Genomic DNA, 21,240 nt, shown 5'->3' with positions numbered 1-21,240 from the left:
GTCTGTTTTGCTGCAGAGCCTTTTAGTGCTTCTGTCTGGGTGATGATGTTTGTGATGCTTCTCATCGTGTCCGCCATGGCTGTCTTTATATTTGAGTACTTTAGTCCTGTGGGATACAACAGGAACTTAGCACAAGGCAGAGGTAAGATTTTCATTTTACACAACCCCATGGCTGCAGAAAAATCATGTATTTCCCATCCCTGCCCCTCCATCTTTTCAAATAAACACAATGTAAGAATAAAACTGTTCTTCATTTAAAGTATGATTTCTCCAAGGCATATATGCTCACGTTTATAATTCCAATTCAATGGAATAAAGACATAGGGAAAGGTAAGTGGTATCAGAGAGTTTTATTCAGGCAGTGTTTGGTTAGTACATGGCATCAGCTGTAAAGTGTCAGCTTAAAAAAGCAGTGAAATATGTTCTGCTCCTGACTATTATGAATTCCTGTCCAGTTCAGAGAAAGTTACCTAAAATCCTGTGGTCTGGTGGACAATTTGAAAAATAGCAGTGTAGTGGTTTGGTAGCAGTTACATTGTACATAGTTTTGTATAGTTCCTGTAAAAAGTCAGATGAACTCTTAGCCTTGAAATGAGGCCCCTGGCAGAAGGGCATCGTTCCTTTGTGTAGCATCCTTGGTTATAGAAACTTCATTTTCAAAACAGGCAAGCTCTTTATTAACTCTTTCTCAGTGAAAGCTGCACTTTGACTCAAGGGTGAGGATTCCATGTCTCACTATGCCCTCATCCTCCCATTTCTTAACTGACATTTGAGACGTGCAGCCTTTTTAAAAATTTCTGAATCATTCTTGCCTTGTTTTATAACAAGAGATCTTCCAGCTTGGTGAACACAGTTCTGGGCACTATTAAAAGCAAATGATTTCTTCTAGGTAATGGCTGGCTTTCTCCCTGAAAAAGTGGATTATTGTAATGTTCAGATGATGTTATCATTTTAATAAGATAGTAAATGTGCATCCTCTGTCTGAAGTCAACACTGTGTTAAAAGAGGGGAAATCAAAGGTGAATATAGACACTGGGGATTCAGGGACTTGGCTGTTCTTTTCTGTCCCACCTCATGTCCCTGAATTGTTTATTTAGTGTACTTACAGCTACAAAGACATGTTATGGCACTAGACCATCCCAACTTAGCTCTAAAGACTCATCACAAATCCAGCTGCCATTAATTTCAAACCTGGAATAATTTTTAAAAAAGAAAATTATTTGTCTCTTCTCATTTCCCTAGGCATCTTTTGCAGGATGAAGCTCTGTGGTAATACAATCTCCAGTGGCATAGACAGAAATTTCGATTGCTCCCTTGGCATATAATTCCTGTAACACTGTTTCTCAGAAAAATACATATTATCCCTGTATCAGCTCAGTCCTAAATATGTCTGGAAGGCAGTACCCAAAAGTCAGCTCCATTGTGTTTATTTTACTGCACTCTCTTTTTCCTAGTGCTGCTGCAGAATAGGAGCATAATCTAAGATATAGAGCTTGACTGCATTGTAAATGTTCACACTGTACTAGAGAGTATTTCTACTGAAATGAGAACATGCATTAAGTATACCCACTTAGGGTTTTATTATTTATAATCATTGAATTATTATTAAAATAAATTATAGTTAAATTAATAGGCAAATCTGTATTTGTAATGTGCATCCCCTTGGATAAAGGGGCAGGGCAGGGGAGGAGGTAAAGTTACAGGTTCTGCATCAGAGCTTATTGACTAAATTGCACTTAAACTGAAAAAGGGATAATTATAAGTAGGCCAAATGAGTCACAGTCAGGGGAGGCCTGTTTCTCTCCATTGAGGGTACAGGGAGTCTGGATGATGAGCAATGTGTGATTGCATTGTACTTACCTAGAGCTGGGTGAGAAAAAACTGCCCTTGATTCTCACAGGGCTTTACAAATGAGGCCTTTGGAGTGGATAATGACATTGCTAATCCAGTTCTGGCCCTGTGTGAGCCTGGGGGCAGCGTGCTGGCCACTTCCATCTTGGGATGAATTAAAAGATGACTGAAAATAGAAATAACAAAAATTACAGAATGGATTAGCTGGTAAAGAATTTTACCTGTAATGTCAACACATTTGGAGCCACAGAACTGACTCTGAACATGTGAGGCAGCCAGAGTCTGGCTTGCTCTAAATTCCATGTCTATACAGGTAGCTCCTTTGTGCTGTCTTTCTGATTCATTCTCTGAGTACAAAGGTGCTTAAAAGTAGGTGACACATTCACACACTTTGATCTTAAATATGCTTACATAATGTTCAAAAAGCATAATGTTGGAAGACTGGAGATGATAAAAATAATTTGGGTAAGAAAAGTACTAGAATTGAGTCATTAAGACTTAAACCTCCAGTTTTCCATTTCACATGTCAGACTGACAGGGCAGTACTGTGGCACATTTCTTCCTGCAGGAGACATACCAGTCTGCTTCTCCTCCAAACCTATCCTTTCCCTTTTCATTTCAAAAATTTTGAATTATATGCCACTTAGAAAAATGTTGAATTATGTTTTAAAAATGTGGAAATTGTTGTCATTGCAATGGAGGGTACCTATGCTAAATCCTGTGATTATGTTGGGAGTACAGTGAATATGTACTGAAATATTTTCTAACCATGTCTCTGGGACTCATGGGTTGTCCCTGCAGGGTATACTGGCAAGGTTTAATTTAACTGCAGCTGAACTAACTGCTCTTTGCAATTGCAGATCCCCATGGACCATCGTTTACCATTGGAAAGGCAGTGTGGTTACTGTGGGGCTTGGTCTTCAACAACTCTGTGCCTGTGCAAAACCCCAAGGGGACAACGAGTAAAATCATGGTGTCAGTCTGGGCTTTCTTTGCTGTCATTTTCCTGGCCAGTTATACTGCCAACTTAGCTGCCTTTATGATTCAAGAGGAATTTGTTGACCAAGTGACTGGACTGAGTGATAAAAAGGTAGGTCTTCAGCTCAAAAGAGGTCAGTGTCCATTCTCCATAATCCTTCTAGAAATTTGTGATGATAAAAACTTCATGATAAAAACTCTGAGCAAGATAATGAGCTAAAACTGGATGATTTCCTTCTGAGTGCAAGTGCAAACCTTTACTAACAAACCTAAGTCCCAAAGCATAAAATATCAGTCTGTTTTCAAAATCTCTGAGTTGCCTGTTCCAAAGTGGCTGCATTGACTGAAAATTACCTTTATTTTGTGATAGAAATCAATTACTGTTTGGCTAAAAAGAATGTCTTACCAATATAAAAAGCTTGGAAAATTGTGTTGGATATTAGTAATATATTAATAGAAAAAAAGTCCATTTGCAAAATTATTGTGATGGATATGCACAAGATACTTGAAGGGTATGCTTTTGTCAAGTCTGTGCCCAGTTGTTTGAAAATGAAACTAAATATTGATATTCAGAAGAAATATTTAAATGCAGTATAGCCCAGGGGACAAGAAGGGTTTTTTTCAAAGGACAGAAAATAAAGGAAATCATTACTAAAAAAAAAAAAAAAGAAAACCAAACCAAAAAGGCAACATCTCAGTCTTTTCTGTTTTTTTGTTTTAACTGCTTTTTATGACCAGCCTTTGATTGATTACCTGGTATATCAAAGCAAGCATGGCTAGAGGAAAGATAAAAAGAAAAAAAAAAGGATAATAGTTTTGTTTTCATTAAATTGTGTCACACAAACTTTGAACGAGCATGAAAATTGTTAAATATACCTGTGTTTTAAGATAATATTCTTAGAAGAGACAGAAAAATGACATTCTCTCTTGGGGATAAATGAAAGGAGATTTGAGAAACATCTTTCTCCTGTTTGTGAAAAAGAACAGAGCATTTTCCTGGGCCTCTGGGTTTTGGCAGGATTTGCCTTGCACCTGGGACAGCAGTGGGGCTCAGGTCTGACAGTGCACCCTCACCTTCCCCTCCTTGCTGGCTCTTTGCCACGGGGCTGGGAAATGTCAGCACTCGTTCTGTAGCTTTTGGCTAATAACTTCCTTAGTTTTGTCATTTTTCTATTCTGACTGCTAAGTAGGCTTTTATTTCCACAAAAAGCAAAATAAAAATAGAAAAATACTTGAATCAGAAAATACCATCTGTTCTTGTGTGGTCTGCTGATCATTTATTTGATCTGCCACCTTTGTTTCTATTTTTCAGTTCTTCAAACTTTGCCTGTAGCACATGGAGATAAGTCAGGGGAGCCATGTCTTTTCTGATTAAATTAAACAAGTTAGAAGTCCAGAAAAGCAATGGACTATTTCAGAATATTCTTATTGTCATACATAGGTTTTGCCTCCTCCACAATATTGAGGTTTCTTGGATTTTAAAAAATCAAATAATTGGGGACAATTTATGGGAATGTAATCTGACTGATGTTCAGTTATTTTTCTCCTCTCTTTGCCATGTTGCTGCAATGCTGTTAATAGGAGAACAGATCAGGAATTTACAGGATTTTACTGTTCAGTAGAGAACTCTGACCCTTGCAGGAAGCAAAACAGTTGTAGGCAAGGGCCAGAAATGTGGGTATAATCAGTTTTGAATAATTAATACCTAAAAGTTCACGAATTTATTTTAAAAAAATTTAAAAAACCCAAACCCCACTTCTGGGCTGGTAAATCAGTTTGTTCTTCTCTCCCACTTTTCCCACTGCCACAGCTGAAGAGTCAAGCTCTTCTGTCAATGCTGTACTGCCAATGCAGTAAAGTATTCCCAGTTAGAGATACTGGGGTTTCCACATGTGATTGACCACTCTCTCTGAGCAGCCATCCCTGACCCTCAGCATTCAATATTGTCCCATTCAGGAAATGGGACACTGTATCAGCTGGTTCACCAGGTTTGCTGACACATGATGATAATGTGTTATTTACCCCTTGGTGCTTTAAGACCTCTTTGTAGTTTCCTTGTCCTTTGAAATGTTCCTAATGAATTTCTGAATGCCATGTCATCGGAGTGTCAGCCAGAAATACATGGCACAGCATGTACTGGAGTTAGGAAGAGTGGGTGTTCATGAACTCAAATGATTCAGCAAATGAGAGGAAAATTATGTTTTGACATTATTGTATATGTAATAGGTGTTTAAAAGCTTTGTCTTCATAAAAAGGTATAGAAAATGAGTCCAAAGTATCCAGCAAAGCTGACATTGTTGGCCTTTGTTACTTTTGAGACCATTTGTGCCTATTTCATGCAATGAAAGAGGGAAATATTTGCTAAAGGAGGGTAGGTAGCAGTGCACAGAATTGTCTTGCAAAGTGTTAATCTGCTGGGAGTCTGCCACACTTAAGAATTACCTCATGTACGCATGGTCCAGGAGCTTCTCATCAACTTTAACAGGAAACCTTAATGATGCCACTTACAGGTTCCTTATTTTTGCAAGATTTACAGTATTCTTGTAGCCTTGGCTTCCTGTTCCTGTGCCCTAGGATGGCACAGGTTGTGCAGTGACCGTGACGTGTCTGTGTGGCAGCAGAGCAGCGGAGAGCTAAAGGCAGCGTGGCTGGTAGGCAGCGAGGGAGAGCCTCTGACCCCAGCCCCTCTCACCACTGTCCAATATCAAACCCTTCCCGTGCTTCCTGAGGGTGGGCAGGCACAGCTACTGCTGCATTGCAGTAACTGATGATTATAACAGCAGCCTTGGAATGATGAATGACTGATAGCTGTATCTTTGTAGCATCAGAAGTCAGAATGTCAGGTTCCCATCTGGTAAAAGAAGGAAGGAAAGTGTTCAAATATGGGTGTTCTTCTGTCACTTCAAACGAGTTGTAATTCCTGCTATCAGCAGGAGATTAGTTACTATTTTCTACTATATTAGTAATGTTTCCCACAGTTCCTTAAGAAACTCCAGAACAATAACAAACAGCTGCTCTCAACACCAGCCTTTTAAGGCAAGCAAGTAAATCTTTAAATGAAGTCAATATTTAATGTTTCTGAAAGAGCACTTTGCTGACTTAATGGAATTGCCAGTTTTATTGAGGCATATAGAAAAAATAAAATAAAAGCAGAAGACTGGAGTTCTGTTGCCATGTGCTACAGCTCTGTCAGGTGGTAGAGCAGGGGGAGACAAGAACAAATTGGTTACTCTTCAGAATAACAGTAGATCTGTCCACAACTATGGCTCAAACAAGGGGCTTGTACATTCAATTCAAGAATTTTGCCCATGATTTAAAAGATTAGCATTTCATGAAATGTCTAGGAAGAAAATGGTTTCCTAGCAGACATGACATATTTTGTTTCTCATCATGGGACTTCAGGGAAAATAAATGCATGTAGGGCCTTGATCTTTTTTTTTTCTTGTCTCTTGTCTGCCATGTAGATCTTTGCTTCAGTCACAGACATTGACTGTCCTGTGTACCTCTCCAGGACATGGCAGTTCACAGAATATAAGTTTAATATAATTGATGAAAACTTTATTCACTTCAGATATGAGTGCAGTGTTAGTAAAAAGATTTAAACCTTTCTTTCTTCTTTACAAGTAGTCTATGAGCAGGCAGTAGTAGCAGGTGATGGTTTCAAAAGATACTCGCCTTGTGGGTATTAAAATGTGTTGGTTGGTGCTAAAAATTCCAGTCTGTAGATGGGGTATGGAACTATTCATCTGCTTTTTAACTCTCTGACTTTTGAATGAACTTGGGCTTTTTATTCATCCCTCCCTTCTGCAAAAATATTTTTGTCTTCCATGAATGTTAAATTTGAACTGATGTGTTAATTTCAACTATTCCTATGAGAGGAAATACCTCCAAACATCCTAGATTCATATGAACGTTCTTAAAAAGTGAGACTATTTAAAACCAAACTCCATTTTGGAATTACCAGAATACTCCATCATACTGTCCCGGTTCTCCCAGTTCCCCTGCCATTCCCTCAGTTCATCTGCCATACTAGGAACTGAGCTTGCAGAATGCTCACCACAGCTGAATTTCCAAAAAATTAATTCCAGTGATATAAGGAGCATCAAGTCTTACAGGTCCTGAAATCTACAGTGTTTCTTTAATTATTTTTTCCAGTTCTATTGACTGGCAAATTTAGGAGATACTGGAAGCCATCTCAATACATCAGAGATACATTATCTGTAGATTTAAATAAAGTTGATAGCAAGCTACATTTATATCAATAGAATCTCTGGACATATATTTAAAAGCAGGGTTTGTTTCAGTGCTGCATAATAAACTCAGAAAGGGAGATAGCAAATACAGACTGAGAACCATGAGTAGTGTACAGTGTAATTTTGGTGCATGGGTCAATTACTGTGTGTAAAAGTAGTAGCAAAGTTATAATTTAAACAGTAAAGCTGTGAAAAGGGAAAATGAGGAAAGTAAGACATCTGTTAGCTAAACAAATAGAGAAAAATAGAGTTCATTCCTTTATGCTTTGTCAAAATATGCTTAATTAAAATGGAGCATTTAATTGTAGTTCTGTAACAAGAAAATGGTGTTGCAGCAGTAATTTCACAGTCAAGGTTTGATGGAATTGAAAATACTCCCAGTTTTTGTATAAACCCATTTGTATTCTCTTTGCAAATTGGCACTGGATCTTGGGAATTCTTGATGCTCTGAGACCAAATGTTAAAGAGAAATATTTCATATGGAATCCCAAAGGAATCAGCAGCTGTATAAATATTAGTCATCTCTTGCAGTGCAGGATATATAGATTGCTCTTCTAACTTCAACAGTAAAAACAGAGTGCATTTTACTGTGGAATTTATGGGTGACTGCTTTTATCAATGCTCAATTCAATTTCCTCATTAGCCAATAGTTCCTCTAATGTGAGTGCCCTTTTGCATTTGTTTCTTAAAGAGACATTTTAATCCTAAAGTGTCCCTTGGGTTTTAAAGGAAGGTATTGAAAAGGCACATAGAAAATCTTCAGGTCTGTTAGCAAAAAGTTTATGTGACATTATTTGAAGGATTGCCAAGTCTGAAACCCGAATGTGCCCTGAGCTATTGCCATTCCTTTGCAGATACCCCCTGGCTGGTTCATCTGTGCTGATGCAATAGTGAGGGTAAAATTGTAGAATAAACCTATATGCCCTCAAGGAAATGGTTTGTATTTTTAAATGGTAGGGATGAACAGGGACTAGGATTGTAGGTGTGGGAGCTCCAGAAGCCCTTCTCATGTCAAGATATGTACTTGCTGAGCCCTTGTGGAAGCTGCAAGAGCTTTGATTCCCCTCCAGTCGTGGTGGAGGAAGGAAACTCCCTCACCGTGTCTCTCCCTGGCACTGCTTCCTGCCATCCCTGGTGCCCTCCAGGACTAGGGAATTGGGCTCCCTATGGAGTACTGTGGATGATCCTTTTCCCATCTTCCTGATGGGGAATCACAATGTCCCAACTGAGGTGGAAGCGGGAAGTGACTATCAACAAAATACTCTTTTCCTTTGATTTCAATTTACCAGTGTGTTTACCAGTCTCCCTAGAGAGATGCTGGCAGATGAGGATCTGCTCCAGTTTCTGCTGTCCTGCCATAGTGCAAAGCATGGGAGAGAGTCACATTTGCGTGGCAAAATGGAGCTGGTTTTATTTGGATGTAGATCACATTCAGTCAGTGTGAAGACAGTTTCTGGTATAATAGACCTGAATTAACCCACAGCATTTGCCTAGAAGGAATTTGAGGCAACTTGCACAGCTTCTGTCTTTTTCAATCTGAAATTGCCCTTCGTCACATTTTGAATGCCTGAAACACTTTGCTTTTCCCCTTTCTCTCTAGTTCCAAAGGCCACATGATTATTCACCTCCTTTTCGGTTTGGAACTGTCCCAAATGGAAGCACCGAGAGGAATATCCGAAACAACTACCCTGATATGCACCTTTACATGACCAAGTTTAACCAGAAAGGAGTCGAAGATGCCTTGGTCAGCTTGAAAACTGGGTGAGCTTTTTCCCATGGTTTTTAAAGAATGCTGTAAACCTTTCAGAAACAGAGAACTATTGATCTGTACTTACTGTGATACTGAGCTGACTGATGTCAGGCTGACGTGGAGTACATGGCTCTTTTTTTTTTTCCAACTGCACTCTACAGTTACCAAAAAGGAAAATGATTGACTGTGATTTCTATGGTCATTTTAAAATTACAATGTAGCTTCAATGTCCTATGAGAAATAGTTTCAAAGGGCAGAATTAACGTTTCTTAAATTTGAGGACAGTACAGTCTCTTATCTTTGCAGTGCTGCATAATCCTGCTTCTGACAATCTTGGTAAATATTCTGGCAAATAGTATTGTCCTTCTTTCTTAAGACCTCAGACTTTGACTTGAGTGCCATCCATCCTTTCCTCTCTGAGGTAGCCCATTCTGACTGCTTGGGCAAAGAGAAATTTTGATTCTTAATCCTCCAAAGGTATGAAAGTGACTCATTGCTCATACCATTATTCATCTGGGTGACAGGAATGTGCTAGCTCTAGTAATATTTTCTAAACACTTAGGCTTGATAGTAACATGATTATATTTGTTAATAATACAATAATAATAATTTATCAATATAGGCTTTTTATGTTTTGTTTTGAAGGGAGAAATTACCTTAGTGGATTTAAGTATATGTACTCCAGGGACTGTTTCAAGGAACATCTCTCCTGCTATTATTTAGGGTGAACACAGGACACGTTTCTTCCTATACTAAAATACCCTGTTACTTTTGGTCCTTTTTGGGGAACTGCTTATCCTTCTCCCAAACCTGTATGGGAATGTAATGTATTACTTAAGCAAAACACTTTGAAATCCCAAAGTCTTTCCTTAGAGTGAAGATTCCCTTGTTTAAAAAGTTATCCTTCCAGCTGTTTCCTTCTCTTCTCTCTTGTGTCTGCTGTCTGGACTCTCTCTGCCCTCATTTCTCCAGGGATTCTCAGCTGGAACTTCCCAGGCCTGGTTTGCCCCATCCCAGGACAGATTGTGTGAGATCAGCCTTACCCAGAGGCTTCCAAACTGGAGCTCCTGCTCTGACCAAGCCTGTGCAAGTTACATGTCGTGGGTGACAGCTGCATTTTGCATTAGAGGTATACAGCTGAAGCCTACCATTCCTGCTGGGAATTTTTGAAGAAGGAGTTGTCCTAATTTCAGGCATTGTAGGGCCTGTTCTATTGGATGGACAGTTTATTTAGGGGATGTATACTGCTTGTACTTTTCACCAACTATTCGTGCTACTGAAAGCCCTGAAAACCTGCTGTTAGCTTGAAAATCAGGCCACTTGTCAGATACTTAAGTGTGAAAATGGGGGGGCAACCTGACTGCAGGGTTGTTCAGGATGTTCACTAAAACTCAGGCTGGCTGCTCCTGGGCAAGCTGATGATCCTTCTCAAAAGCTTTACTCCTTTTGACAGCATAAACGATTCATTTTTTACAGATTTCTTTTCCCCTGCTGAAGTTTCTTTCCTGTTCTAAGTGATCTCTCTGTGTGGACACCCCCAGGTGTCTACCTTGCTCCCCTTGACTGATATTTCTGTAGCAGACGGTACAAATAAGCTTCTGGGTCAATACAAGTTAACTGCTACCTACAGCTGTGCTCCTTGGGATTTTGTCTGGTGGCACCTGCAGAAGGATTGAACAGCAGGGTGTCAGCTGCTTTCAGACTCATATTCTTCAAAAACAATTTTTCATTTTTTCTGCCAAATTTTCTGTTCTTCAGCATACAGAACTGTTTCTTCTTCCTCTCCCCCTCATGAATTCATTGACCAAGTTCTTTCTCTCTTCCATGTAAAATGTACCCTTTAACTAGACTTGATGAAGTTTTCCTTCCCTCCCTGATTCATTTGATTCCATGATATTTAGTGCATCTGGTCCCATGGAGTCTATGTTTCTATGGCTCTTTTGAGAATGACTCATCTCTTATTCCTCAAACTGCTTTTGCTTCCAGAAAAATATATAATTTCTATTTTCCTCTTGTGTGTGTGTGTTTTGTTCACCTTATTACAACTAATTTGTCTCTTTTCATCTTTATCTCTTTCCAAAACTATTCCTGTACTTTTATATTTTCTTTTTTTTCATTCTCATCCTTGGGGATACAACAAGCAACTTTCTTTATGCATGGTAAGGCTTGCTACTTCTCCACAGCTTTTTGAAAATGAACTATCTGATAATTTTAGTCATAGTCTATAGACTGAGAAGGACTTGTAAGGAATGTTTGGTTGATAACTGCTGCTGTGAGTTAAAAGAAATATTAACTGTGTTATCCCTGGAGAGTGTCTGTATAACCTGTATTTCCAATCTCAATTTGAAAACTACTTCTGCTTAATTGAGGACATGAGGTTTAGTCCTTTTTAATTACTTTTGTATAGTGTTTGATTCTAATTTTAAGGTGGAGCAAAAAATACCAGCAATGAAGCAATGGTTAATGACTGAATAATGCCACACATGTGGCCCTTGTGATCTAAATAGAATGAAATGATAAAGTAGCATCTTGTCACAGTTCAGTCTGATTTTGCTGTATCTCAAACAAAGTCTTTTGATCAACTTTAATTAGCATTAGCATCTTGAGATGTATTGAGAATATCTTGATCTTTGAGACCATTGTGTTTAATGGAAATGTTATTGAGTTTAACTGGAATGAGAAAGCAGGAAGGAAGACAAACATAAAATTCCAGATGGACAGATTTCTGAAAACAAACTTAAAACCAAACTGTTGTGGGGTTTTTTGTGTTTTCTTTTTTATCTTGCTTTCTTTCAAGAAGTAGAAAATGAGCTGCCTCAGTCCACTTGCTAATGTGGCCAGAAAAAGCCTGGGGGGGAGAAGTATGGATAGAAATATGTATAAAATAAATGGGGTATTCCTGCCTTTATTTTCTGGTCAGGTGTAAGGGTTAGATAAGCCTCGTGTTGCAGTATTGCTGTACATGCAGAGGTGAGTGTGCTCACATCTGTGTCTGGGAAGCCTTGAAAACATACCCAGCCCCTTTCTGGTTTCATCTTTGGGAGGTGAAGCTGGTAATGTTTCAAAAATTATCATACAAGGAAAGCATCTGCCTTTGTTTTTTGTTAATTAGAAGAAGAAACTTCACTGCATGGGCAATAGGCTTGGACCTATCTTGTTCAATTAGCATCAAAAATGTTTGAGATCATCAGCTGGGAGATGCTGCAAATCAAAGTGGATATGAGATTTTTGTGTTAGTCTGACATTGACATTATACCTACTCCCTCAGGTGAATCCCCATAGGGGGTTCAGTACAGCTTATTCATGAAGGCTTGTTAACATCAGGGCTGAAGGCAAAGTTATCAGCTTTATTGGTTTTTCCTCTTTGATAAGAAATCAACCTTTGTTTCTGAAAAGATCTAAAAAAAAAGTCTGTAAAGACTCAGTATTATCCATCTCTTGTCACTAGGGTCTTATTTCTGAGATTCACAGATATATTTCTCAGGAAGCTGCTGAAATACCATTTGAACAGCAGCAGAACTTTATTAATTAACTGTCTCACTTTGCAACCAGGCCTGTTAAAAAGCAAGACCTTGTTATTGAAGTACTACTCAATAGCTTTCAAAATGGCAAAATATTGTCCCTCCTTCAATGCAGTTCACTCCTGAAAGCAATCATGCTCTTATAAGCTTGTCAAAAAGTGTACTTGTGTTTTTCACTAAATTTCATGAATTTTAAGGGATCAGGTGGTCCACGTGTGCTGTGCTATGTGCAGAGCTTGGGACTGGTCCTTAGGTAGGACCAAGCAGCTCAGGGCTTCTGTAGGTTTTTGTTCCTTAATGAGAACAGAGATGGCAGTTGTTGCCCTGAGCATTACTCAGGAGAGCAGAGTCTGTAAGGCATTAGCTAATGTGCTCTTGGTGGGAACATCCAGCTCTGCCAGAGCCGTGGAGGCTCCTCTGAGCTCTTTAGATGTTTATTGATCAAATGCAGCCTTAAAAATGCATCACAAGCATTTCTGTCCATGCTGCATTTAATTGATCTACATTTCTAGAACTCTCTGTGCCAGGGAGACAGATCCTATTGATTTTGCTCCTTGAAGAGAGAATAAGTTCCCGAATAGGAAGTTGTTAATTATTGTGTTATGTTTGCAGGAGCTCTTTGGGTTTGCTTCCTTCTGTTTGCCTGGCTATATTTTTCCTGAAGAGATTATAGTTAAAGAATACCATCTTTTTGCAGGCAAAGCAAGCTTCCAGTTGCAGTTCTCTGGTGTGGGTTGTATGAGCTCACAGCTCTTGAGTTGCAGTGTTTCTATTTGCAGCTTTAAAACTGTCAAGAGGAGAAATTGCAGTGGCAATAAACTAGAAATGCATTTCATATTCTCACCTTTGCCCCAGCACATCTACAGTGGAATATAGTCTGGGATTTAACTGCTAATGGCTGAAATGAGAAAATTTAATTGGGAGAGGCTCTTTTTACTGTAGGGATAAAATGGGAAATGTTTGCTTGCCTGTTGCCCGTCACTTCCTTTCAAGGGAGCTGTGGGTACGAATCCCTGGTGTTCTCCAGGCAAGCAGCCCCATGTACAGCTGCAGATCCCCTGGCTGTCATGAGTGCTTTACAGCTTTTACTGCCAGCCACAGCTGTGACTGTGTGCTCAGGGATTTGATGCTAAAGTTTACTTGGGACTTCATCTGCCTTCCTGTTAAAGACGGCAATGCTGATGTTGATACACATCGAGTTGAGTACCTTATTCCCGAGTCCTCTTGGACATGCTGATGGAATTATGGAGCTGCTTGGAAAGGCTGCTGTGGTGGCAGCAGGTCTGCACTGCCAGAGCCTCAGCAGGAATGACCTCAGGTGTGCTGGGTTATCAGATGTGAGGGGTTGTATCCCCATGGTTTATGAGCTGCCCCTGAGGAGCTGCTCTCAGCCTGCAGGCTGTCCTGAGCTGTCACTTTGGAGGGGACACATGATGGTTCTATCCTCAGCATCATTTAACAACAAGTTACAATGCCAGCAGAAACACCTGGAAGCATCGAACTGAGCAGTGCAGATGGCACAAGGAGTTTTTCCTCCCTGCAAGCCCACTCTCCCCTGTGAAAACAACATGATTATTAACATGCTTTATAGAATCTTATGGCACTAAGCAGAGAGAGTGCAGGAGAAGACCCCAGAAGGCCCCAATGGCCTTTTAACCCTGTCTGTGCGTTTATTGGCCTGAATTGGATTTTTGTTGTTCTCACAGTGATTATAAATTATCCAATTCACAGCTTCGCACACTCTGTTATTTGTTGAACAAATACAACCAGGTCAGAGGCTGAGCTGGCAGCTTCTGCAGAGTGGCACAGGCATAACCAGGAGGCAAACATCCCTGTTTCTGTCAGCTGGAGCATGGCTGGGATTGTGCCCAGCAGGTCCTACTGTTAATTAGGTCTGCCAATTAAAGTAGTGATGGGCCTAAAGTTAAAATCAAGCCCAATGTGTCTTTTAGGCAGCCAGCTGACATCTCTCCGCTTCAATGCAAAACCAATTTCAATATTTTAATTTTATTTTTACAGAAAAATTGTCATCAAAATTTTCACCAAAGGAAAAACTTCCTAGTTTGTGTTCATTCTGTGGTTTGTGCCTTTTCACCTCAGAAGAGGAGGGCAAGCTGTGAGAGAAGTTGTCTGTTTGAAAGAAAAATGATATATTTTTATTTTTCATTAAAAGCACAAATTTTTCATTGTTCTCATGGGGATACAATAGCAGTTTACAACCAGAACTCACAGAAATGTCCAGCACACAATAAAATGTTAAACTTTTAAACTAGTGGCTCAATATATTTTTTACTGTCTCTGGTTGACAAGACCTTGCAGTATTTGTAATAGGGAATATTCACACTTAGACTTTTAATGTTACAGTACATAGAGCAATTCTTTAACCAAATGTTTAAGAATTTACCAGGGATGGTTGATTCTGAAGAGTGTTTGAGGGAGAAAGGAAAAGGCCTGTAGGCAGCATGAGATATCTGTAGTCATAATTTATTGCTTGCAACCCTCCAGGATACCTGTTATGATACATGATGAGAGAAACTGTACTGGAGACAGCTTTAGCTTTATGCAACTGAATTTTAAAATAATGCATCAAATCATATCCAGCTATAAGTCTAAAACATGATGTTTTCTTGCTTTCACATGGACTACTTGTCAAAGTTCCCTATTCTGACTCTGCTTGAGTTTTTGCTTCTCCCAAGCTTCAAAAACAGAATTTAAAATACCAAATGCAGTAACTGAAATAGCCAATTTTTAGATGGGTGATCTTTGCTCTGATCATGTTTTGAAGATGTCACTGAAACAGCAGCCTGTAGTTGAAGTATGTCCTGATCTTAATGAAGAAGGAGTGATGTTCACCTCTTTCAAAATGTTTTCAAAGTGCAGAACCCGTCTTTGGGGATGCTCAAAACTTATACACCAGTTTAAAGTAATGAACCTGAACTTGTGTACTCACTTGTCGTTGGAAAATATTTTCTTGTGTCTGCACGTGTTGTTACTACAAAGTTTATAATCTAAGATAGGAATTAGCCTTTTTTTCTCTCAAGGCAAGCACTGATGAATCTAATTTATATCTTTAAATGTTGTTTCAATAAGGAGAAATGTTTTAAAAAATAACTATCTATATTTTCATCAGATATATATGACAGTAATTGAAAGGATTTTTATCAGGCCCTGAAAGAGCAAATAATTGTGCCAGGTGATCCTTCCTTTAAGGGGGTGGTGAATGCAAAACATGAATGTGTGATGTAAGGTGAGAAATTAAGATTTCAGTTAATTCACTGCCAATGGTACTTATAACTAATGGTCAGGAGTATGAAATAGCCTAGAGGACTGATTTATCTACCTCCTGGATTGCACTATTTCCATACCAAGGCACCTGTTTGACCATTTTTCTGGATATAACTTTGGGACATTTTTGAACGCTGACACTTAGAAGAATCCATTTCTGCAGCTGGTCCAAAAACCAAAATAAAAAATAAATAGAGCTGTGAGACAGGACCATGGGAACTCCTTAGAAAAAAGCTGAACTGAACTTTAGTTTTTTCAGCCAAATGAAACCTGAGGCTGAGCTGGCCCATGTCCGAGGCACTGATGAGTTCAGGCAGCTTTTGCAGTCATACATGGAGTATCACCTTCTGTGCCTGCTCACTTCTGCCTCGTAGCTGGAGTGGAAATAGAAATGTAAAATACCTTTGGAAACTGTTGTGCTGTGGTCCTGACAAGTTGAAATAATCACAACTGTTGGCCGCATAAGATTTTATTTTTGTTAAGGAAAAGTGACATGGGTTGGTCTCTCTTTGCCCTCTCCTCTCTCTCAGTCTCTCACTCTGTCTTCTCCCTGTTTGGCACCAGGCCTTTGTAAAATTCAGCAGTGATTGATAGAATATTGCATTTGTGGAGTTAAACTTAGGTAGTTACATTATGTAGATCAGATGTTGTGAATACCAAAGTAAGTGAGCTCAGAAAGAATTATGGTCGTAATTAGGTCCTAAATCTAATCCAGTGAGGATTTACTGTCCATATATGGGTACTCTCATCATATGTACACAGGGGGAAAGATCTAAGTCAAAGAGCATGGAAAAAAGATCCCAAACTACCTGGGAGAGCCAGATGTTTGCTGTGCTCCAGAGTGTCTACTTATCACACTAAATTATTGTACAAATACAAACACACTTTCCTTAAAACTGTCTGAAGGAGCTAAAACCTCGATAACAGTTTCCTTCCTGACCTTCTGTAAAAAACATCTCTGCTGAACAGTTTGTCCCATTCAGGATTTTCTGTCCTGGCTGACCAAGTTCAGACAACTTCTGCAATCAATAACTTCATTTAATTTGGCATCAGATGGCTGGGGTAACTGAATTTCAATTTACATTATGATGCTTTCTGTGGTGCTTTAATCTAATGTTTGCTTCGGTGTTCACTCTAATGTTCATTTTGGCATTGAGCTCTGAGTGGAATGATTTCCAATGAATGTTTCAGCTGTAGTCACACAAGCTAAGAACTGGAAAGCTGGTTTGCCACTGCTGTCTGTGCTGAAGGACTTCAGAGATGTGAAAACATTTAAATTTGCTGTTCCATCTAGGAACATTTTTCAGAAGGATCTCTTCAGTAACAATTCTGAAATCTAGTATCTTAAAAGAAATGTGTTGCTAGCTTTCCTGCTTTTACTGCTGGAGTGAGCAGAATTCAGTGCTACGAGCTGCCAGTACAGACTTTAAGTCTCCCCATGGCAATTCCACTCATGGCAGGATTTTCTGGCATCAGTTTTTCTGATGCCTGATTCCTGTTTCCCCATAACTTTCTGTCCTTTCAAGAAAGGCAGTTATTCTCATACTCTCATAATTCTTACATTTTCAGGAATTTCTTCATGGCCATAAGAGAAATCCATTGCTGCTTTTGCAATTTGTTTTTAAAGAAAGACAAACAGACAGCCCTGTGTCTCCTGTTCACCTGATGCATAGAAACTTGCCTCTAGGAAAAAAAGAATTAATTTATTTCCAGTTCCTTTACTCAATACCTGAATGCTCTTCTGGAGTTTTTTTGGTTGGCTTTTTTGTTTTTTTAAGGTTACTTCCTTTGTCTGCCTTATCATGTTTTAGCTAATGCTGTTATCTATCTAATATCTCTAAATATCACAAATAGTCTGGAAATAAAATGAGCAGGTGGAAGTAGCTGTGTGCCATCTAGCCCCTCTTTTGAGAAGCTATTCTGAGTTTTAGTCTTCATTTGATTTGGGGTTGAGATCAGGTACTTGGTGAGCCGTGCTGAATTTATCCTTCATTATGCTATTGTAACTGGGACAAAACCTTTAATCTAAAAATATATTCCCCCAACTTGGCTCTTCAGATTTTGTGTTTTGATAAACTGATGTGTTGCAAAAACTTCTTGGCTTGGCTTCTGAGATGTGAAGTGGGACAATCTTCCATTGTATAAATTAATCATAAAGGCACACTAAATTTTCCATTGTTTTGTTGCTAAGGGAAATGTTACTGGGATGGGAAGGTGTGTGGGCAGAGGGGTGGTGGATGGGAGCTCCCATGAGTGAGGAGGGCAAATGTGCCCATGCAGGTAACCACAGCCTAGTGAGGTTCACAGTGGATTTTCTGGCAGCTGGGATTGCCCTGACAGGTGAGGTGAAGCCTCCACAATCCCTTGTGGTGGTGTTAATGTCTGTCAGAAACCACTCTTTCAAATTTTCTGTCTGCATTTCCTGTGTGAAGATTGAAGTGAGGATAGTTTGAGCTGGGAGAAAAGTTGAAAGCTTGTTCCCTGCTCATGAGCTCGTCATTTAACTGGGTTATGCTTTGCTGACCTGTGTTGTTGCAGGGAATGGTTGTTGAATTTTCCCCTAATGAATTGGCAATATCAAGATGTCAAGAAATCCATTCAGTGTGTGTGAACTTCAGTTCTGCGAGGAGCCATTTGAATATGTACTGAAAGATAAAGTCACTGCTGGTGGTGAAGTGCATCAGATAAGCTGAAATGCATTTTAGTCAAAACTGGGTAAAAGAAATCAACAGTCCTTCATGCTAAAGGTTAAATATCTGCTTTTGCTCCAGCAGTATCAAAGTGTCACTTCACAGCACTTTCATGGAAGCCTCATCTTCAGAGCAGCGTTCTTTCCCTTTGATTGCTGTGTCACTCCACAGTGACCTTTGAGCACTGGATTCCCAGGACACAGAGAGACACAAATGATGCTGTGTCCCTCATTGTTCACTCTTGACATACTTTCTTTTATCTCTTCTGTGGAGAAAGAGGGGATGAAATGGAAGTTTGTAGTGTTAAACCATCAGATCTTACAGACAGTATTTTTGCACTTGCTGACTTCCCAGCAATGCTATTGATGATCTCTAAAAATACATGCTTAAATTTACTCCAGCCTTAAGTGGATGCCATTATTTTTTTGCCTAATATCATTGTGGCTCCAGAACTACTGAGCAGATTGGCCTTTTAAATTTTTACTTCTCATTCCATCAAGAGAACAAAATTGTTGAAGGAACATGTAGTTGGTTAAGGAAGCAAAGGAACATTTTTCAACTGAGTTATACTTCTGTTGTTGAGGGAGACATGACTAATAAAGGAGAACTTTCCTAGTCCTCCTTTTCAGTTTTCATCATAGGAATTTTATGAAAAGTTGTGCCAATAATAAAGATGGGGAAAATTACAGGGAAGCGTTTTCAGCTTTTCTGAAATTGCTTTTCTCTACCTTTTTCTCTAACTTAAATTTTCTCTACACAGGCAATTTTGCATGTGTGCAGCAATGCTTGAGAATGGGTTTTTGCAATAGCTATTCTGATTTTTCAACTCTTATCCCTCTTGATGAATCATAAATGTTCTGTTATGGGACTGTCCACATTTATTTTTCACATATCTCCCACCTCAAATTATTACATTCAGTAATGCTGTTTTGGGTTTTTCTAGGAATATTCCAGTTCATGATTTCATAACACCTGATGTTCTCTGAAGCTGTGAGATAAAATTCTCCCCACCCCCCTTTCCTGTTGGTGCTTGCTCTGTGATGAAGGACATTTGCCTTTGTAGTCAGTGTTATATAAATATTCCAAACTGTTTATTTTTTCCTTCTAGCCAGGATTATTGAAGTAGTTCTGAGGAAGTTTGCAGAGCTGCCCGTTGCTCAGATGAGTCACAGCACTGTAGTCCTGCTCCCCTGTGTTGGCTGGAGGTGCCTGTTTGACCAGTTCATGGCAGTTCTGAACAATCTCTTTTATTTATTATTATTTTGATAGTTCTCTCTCAGCTCTCTAATATTTTTTACCAGTTTATTTAAACCTGCACAATGTGACAAAGCTTTTCACTTGCTGAGTGGCTGCACTGAGCTGACAAGTTAATTGTTCATTTGTACGTGACTAAGGCTGCAGGAGGCTCTGAGCCTCTCTGGGTGCGTGGTCTGTGCTCGGCGTGTGGCAGCTGTTCTGCACTGAGTGTGTAACCTCAAGAGCAGAGAGCTCAGCTATGCAGCACACTGCAGTTTTGCTGCCACAGAAATCAAAACCTGGGGCTTGCCAGTCTCTCTGTAGAAAGAAGAGGAAGAGCTGGAGGTCCAGGCTTAGCAGTCCTGCCTGGAGAATGACAAGACAAGGATGGGCTTCTGTGTCCAGCAGTCCCTGCCATGCATGCAGCCTGGCTCTTCCATCAGAGCCCAGTGAAACAGCAGCTGTGGCTTTCCCCACTCAGTCATGGCAGGATGGAAAGTCCTCTGTGTTCCCAGCAGCCTTCTGGCCTGCACACATCCCTGCCTTGTCTTCCTCCGGGGCTGATCTTGCTGCCAGCTTTGCAAACAACTCGGAAAGGGTCACATTTTTGGACTTGGCCAGATTTTGCTGTCTCCATTTTTGGAAACACTAATTGAGAAATGTTTATAGTTATCTGAAAGTTCTTAAAAATTTGGAATGCCAGAAATTCACCTCCCAGTGATGGAAGAGTTGGGTGCCCTAAAATCTGAGAGCTTCAGTTGGGGCTTGTTCCTCCCTGCCCACGCTGCAGGGGTACAGCATGTTCTGGAGCCTTGCAGGAACAGTGCTTCTGTAATCAGCACACGATGAAGAGATGATTAAGACTTGAGAGGTTATAAGAGTTATGTTGGAAATGCAGAAAACATATTCTGAATATAAGTTTGTGGACACCAAGAGTTTTTCAGGGCAATCAATTTTTGATTTACAGTTAAGGCATTGAGCAGCGACTGATAGCAGAACCTTCAGCTCTCAGCATCTGTCAGGAAAGTGCCTCATGTTTTTAAATTGATTTATGTCATGGGATTTGTTGTGACCTTATAGAAGTAGTATAGGAAAAGTCCTCAAAAGTAAAGCCTTCTGCATCCTCAGGAGCCGTTTCATGTGTAAGCACTGCACTGATGCCAGACTCCTGGGAAACTGGGGAGGAGCTTCCACAGTGAGTGAGTGAAACTGTGACTGTGCTTTGTCTTTCTGTCCCAAGGTTTTCCTACACTGCTCAGTAGCTAAGGAGGCAAACTGCATGTGAAGAGTGTAATTTTTGAGGTAGCACAAGGCTTTTGTCCTGGAGTCTTTAGCAAAGAGATCCTTTTCTTTCCTTTGTATTTCTGACTGAGACTGTTTTGACAGAAGAATAGCTGTCTTTAATTTTCTCTGTATTTTACAGCATGTGTTTTATGTGCTTCCATTGCAAAACTGTAAATCCCAGAGTAAACAGATTACAAATTCCAGAGTGTGTTTTAAGTTGTCTGGTTGCAGCAGTGTCTGTACCCACAGAGAGGAGCAACACCTCCCAAACCCTGAGCCATGAGCATCCTCTGAGAGGGGAAGAGTCCTTCCTTCCCAAAGATAACTGCAGATGTCTCAAAGTGTGAGGTTGGGTGGGCTGTATTGATTTAGGTAATTGTCTGCTGTAGATC

The 21,240-nt window shown here is 39.8% G+C and overlaps 1 protein-coding gene across 4 annotated transcripts in view; it reads left to right on the top strand.

Annotated features, from left to right (window-relative positions):
- Nucleotides 1–21,240, top strand: part of GRIN2A (glutamate ionotropic receptor NMDA type subunit 2A) — a 184,348-nt gene that overhangs the window by 145,792 nt on the left and 17,316 nt on the right. For all 4 annotated transcript variants that reach the window (XM_069029955.1, XM_069029954.1, XM_069029953.1 and 1 more), the window contains 3 exons: nucleotides 17–142; nucleotides 2,712–2,941; nucleotides 8,683–8,843. In XM_069029955.1, the coding sequence (XP_068886056.1) occupies nucleotides 17–142; nucleotides 2,712–2,941; nucleotides 8,683–8,843 (517 nt within the window). The remainder of the gene's footprint in view (nucleotides 1–16; nucleotides 143–2,711; nucleotides 2,942–8,682; nucleotides 8,844–21,240) is intronic.

This window comes from Aphelocoma coerulescens, chromosome 14, assembly GCF_041296385.1.
Source record: "Aphelocoma coerulescens isolate FSJ_1873_10779 chromosome 14, UR_Acoe_1.0, whole genome shotgun sequence".
NCBI classification, from domain to species: domain Eukaryota; kingdom Metazoa; phylum Chordata; class Aves; order Passeriformes; family Corvidae; genus Aphelocoma; species Aphelocoma coerulescens.
The sequence above is the reverse complement of the archived record's forward strand: the minus strand, read 5'-3'. Positions and strand labels throughout refer to the sequence as shown.